Here is a 4,410-nt window from a genome sequence, read left to right as displayed (position 1 = left end):
GGCAAAAATGCTAGCAGAAGCAACAAAAGGACCAGTGTAGACTCCCTTTTGCTCTCTGCTCTAGTCACTGCATACTAGTGTTTCCTACTTTCCTACCAGGATGGCTTTGTGTTAGCTGGAGTGGGTCTTGGCACTATATCCAAAGTGGCTTCAGTGCTGTGGATTGAGTGAGTGTGTGCATGCATGTGTGTATGTGTATGTTTGTCTGTATGTATACCATGATACCTTGTCTCTGACATTCAGCTGTCTGCAGCAAAATATATTGCACTAGAAGAAAAAAAATGAGGGTAGAGTGGTCAGGATGTAGAAAGAAACCATTAGTAGTGGTTAGCAGCATACTCTAATCTCAGCTGTATTCTTCTTTACATGATCTAAATGAAAGATGACAGAATGAAGAGAAAATACAGGAGACTTGAGGACCTCTCACTTATCATGTGAGAAAGAATAGTTAAATGTTTTGCCTCTAGCACTCTACCTTCAAAGATATTGAAATGCCCTTTTTAAAAAGTTGACAGTATTTGTTCATGTTGGGTTCATATTTTAAGCCATAAGCTTCAGCTTCTTAAGACTGGTATATGTTTGCTTGTTTGAAATAGTCAAGATAAACAAATTGACACTATTTTGGCTACAAGAAATGTATTGCCATTATTATGAAGTAATTGAGAATTTACTGAAACCTTTTTTTAGGTATTGTCCTTCCTGCAAAAATGATTCTAATGAAGTTGTAAAGGCTGGAGAAAAGCTCAAACAGAGTAAAAAGAAAGCAAAGATGCCATCTGCCAGTACTGAAAGCCAGAGAGACTGGGGCAAGGTAGAGTGTATTTTAGAAATAGCTCTTACTCTGATTGTTCATGTATGTGCTGCATCTATAATTCTACTTATATACGCACTACACAAAATTCAGTACTGGGTTGCACAGACAATAAGACAATAAGACAACCTGCCCATTATCTACTGGCAGTTAAAACAGTGGAAGAATTATTAAGGTGACTAGAGGTAAAAACAAACCAAAAAACCCCAACCCCTGATCCCTCCCCCAAACCCATAAACACACATTACCTAATTAATGTTCCTTTTAACAAGTGTTGGCATAGTTTAAAGTATGTGTTTGTTACAATGATTAGATTTCTTGATACCTGCATTGAATTTGCAAATAGTCTTCAATATTATAATACTGTTTTTGTCTGATGTATTTTTAGGGCATGGCCTGTGTTGGTCGCACTAAGGAATGCACTATTGTTCCTTCAAATCATTATGGACCTATACCTGGTGTTCCTGTTGGGACAACCTGGAAATTCAGAGTTCAGGTATGTTTTTTCAGTGTTAGCTGTAGTTCAAGTAAGTAAGAATAATAATGAATGGGTTGGGCAATAAAATAAATTTAAATTGACAACTGTAATTTTCATCAGGACTAAATAAAAAGCAAATACATTATGATTCTGATATTGGAAGTGATGCCAATAGTGGTGAAGGATGAATTTATTTTACATTATTTGTTAGGATATCAAATTTCACACATTAAAATTCTAAGTGGGATACTTACTGAACAGTCAAGTGTTTCCTGAAGTGTATGTACTTCATGTGAAATGATTAACCCACTCTGGAGACGCAGACTGTAGGTTTTGAAAATGTTAGATTCCACTGTAGTTTGACTCCCTGTTAGTTTTTTTGATCATACATAACCGTTATCCAAATCTTCTTTTTGGCTGATGAACATCTTTAACCAGCGTTAGCCTGTACTGCTATTAAAATTAGCTGCCCACTCAGCCTTTACCATTTCTTGCACCATCTCATTTTGCCTTGCAGATATGTCTTGGGCTCTGTGGTAAACTAGATTGGTAAAATATCTGGCAGAAAAATAATCCCATTTGGCAGAGGAGGGGAGCTAATTTTCTCAGTCCATTTCGTATTTTACATATATAAGCACAGTGCCAATACTCAGAGCGGCAGGAAAAAAACAAAACAGGACGGATGGGACAGCTTCATTTTGTGCTAGTACTGAGGGTTTTTTTTGTAGTTTCAAAGTGCCCAGCAAACAAAAAAGAAGTTCTTTTACCCCAAGTCTTATCTGATAGCACTGATTTTGACTTATTTTTGATTTTTTTATTGTTGTTTTTAGTTAAGGAAATACATAATTCTTTATTTTCAAAATCACTTTGTCTCGTGCATGTGTAAAGAAATGGGATTGAATGTTTTCCATTACATTTGGAAGAACAGAAATAGGGTGTTTTAAACTACGTGAGGAGGGGCAAGCCAAAGATTAAGACTCCTCTGATTTGTGTTCCGAACTTCTCATCACCTGCTTTCTCATGGGAAGAAAACAGACATTTTATTATTAAATTGGTGGAAGAGAACATTTAGCAGGCAGTTTTCATCTGATGCTTGTGTCTTCCAGTACTGTGTGAAGAATTCTGGATTCAGAAGGCTATGCAGGTTTTAAGGCTGATACGGGTAGCAGCAGACATTTTCCCATGACTTTCTCACCTTAGTAGAAATGACAGTGAAGCAGTTGAAACCTAAGCTAGTTAATTTGATCCTTTCTCACCTTGGTGTGTATCATCAACACTACCATCAAAATACACCTTAGATGAATCAAATTGAATTTGCGTTATAAAATTATGCTGTTCATCAGCGGTTTTATATAAAATAATTTGCTGACGAGGAAAATTCACTTGATTCTTTGGGATACTTCTTTGATCTCTCCTGTGTTTCAAGAACATTTTTGTGAAAGGAATTAAAATAGTTATCTTTTTGTAGGCTTCCAGATTAAGTAAAGCCTCATAAGTAAGAGATGTTTCTAAAATCACTTGTGCAAAGTCAAAATCATGTTTTATTTTCACTGCTTCAACAATAATTGAAATTACTGGTTCACCTAGTTTTGTTAGGAATTCCATTGGTAACACAAAAGCATAAGTTTTCTAGTGCTGGTAGGAAAAAGGAACAGAATTAGAGCATTGCATTTGTCTGAAAATTAAGCAGTAAATGCTAGTTGTTACATGTATGTGTGGACTAGACATCAAAAGGCAGTTACCATTTCTACATAATAATTTTGGGTACAAATTTAAATACTTTGGTTTTTTTTAATATTGAAATGTTTTCTACATGGAAGGTTAAGTTACACTTTTGTTTCTCATATGACTAGTCTTTAGTATGAGAAATGAGTTTGTCTCAGCAGATCTATGAGAATTTAGAGACTGTAGTTTCTTTATTACTGATTTGCGTAGTTTTTTTTTTTATGACACAAACTCTCTTTTCCCTAGAAGGAAATTGACTAAGTATTGCTTCTGGAGAGAGCATCTGAAGAGCATCTTTGGCATGAATTACTTACCAGAGTTCATCTTTGGGGCGAATCACCTACCAGAAACCTAAATTTAATTGTTAAAACCTGGAAATGAAAGAAGGGAGGGAGGAATGAATGGATGTTTGATACAGCAGGAAAGAGGAGCGCAATAGTGGGGCCATTTTATTCAGCATACTCATAAATGTTCTGGTAAAACTGGGAAATAGCTGATAAAGTTACATGAGAGTGATGAGTTGTGGATAGTAAATGTGGGGTGGGGAACAGTTCTAACTGTATTATTTGGAATTAGCTTTCAGCTACTTCTTGTTATTTAGGAAAGAGATTTTCCAGTAGCTAATTTGGAAAATATGTCATCTGATTACTCATAGTGATCAAAAAAACCAAGTGTTAACATAATTGTGAAAAGAAAGGTCATGAAAATAAAATATATTATTACAAACAACAGTCAGGATGATTAAAGGAGTGGGGCAGTTTTCATTCAGCTGGCAAGACTTCTCATTCTGGAAGAATGTGGTAGTGTAGATAGCTACAAAATCACGTACAGTATGAAAAAAGTGATTAGGGACTGATATATATATATATACTTTCGTAATGTAAAAAGGGATCATCAAAAAAAAAATACCAGCTGCAGACTTCAAAATGAACAAAAGTGGTAAACAAGTTAATATGAGAAAAGGTACTACTGTGACTCTGCTCTCTCTTGGATGCTATGAATCCAAAAGTTTTAAGTAGTTTAGGAAGTCTGAGCTACAGACAGCTGGATGCTGAGAAATTCTGCAAGGAAATATCATTGTGTTCTTGCATAGTTTTCATACTGTCCGCAACTCATGTCTGTTGTTAGAGACAGCATTTTTGTCCCGCTGGACCTTTCATCTGATGTACTGTATTATGAAAGTATAAGACTATAGCAGAACAATGTAAACTTTCATGGAGGCTGCTTAAAAGTATAGATTGGGAAAAGAAGTTCAGGATTAGGAGAGGCAGAATGAGAACAGGCAAAGTCAAGGTCTGGATTAAGATGATAGAATCCTTTAGGTTGGAAAAGACCATTAAGATCATGAAGTCCAATTGTTAACACTGCCAAATCCACCACTAAACCATGTCCCTGA

The 4,410-nt window shown here is 35.7% G+C and overlaps 1 protein-coding gene across 1 annotated transcript in view; it reads left to right on the top strand.

The window, feature by feature from the left end:
• LOC104516282 (E3 ubiquitin-protein ligase UHRF2-like) overlaps positions 1-4,410 on the top strand; it is a gene marked incomplete at its 5' end in the record, with an annotated part of 25,123 nt that overhangs the window by 10,153 nt on the left and 10,560 nt on the right. The window contains 2 exons of the mRNA XM_010160567.1: positions 688-811; positions 1,200-1,307. Of these exons, the coding sequence (XP_010158869.1) occupies positions 688-811; positions 1,200-1,307 (232 nt within the window). The remainder of the gene's footprint in view (positions 1-687; positions 812-1,199; positions 1,308-4,410) is intronic.

The sequence above is a fragment of the Eurypyga helias genome, unplaced genomic scaffold (genome assembly GCF_000690775.1).
Source record: "Eurypyga helias isolate BGI_N326 unplaced genomic scaffold, ASM69077v1 scaffold2771, whole genome shotgun sequence".
Classification (NCBI taxonomy): Eukaryota; Metazoa; Chordata; class Aves; order Eurypygiformes; family Eurypygidae; genus Eurypyga; species Eurypyga helias.
This window is presented reverse-complemented; position numbering and strand designations above follow the sequence as displayed.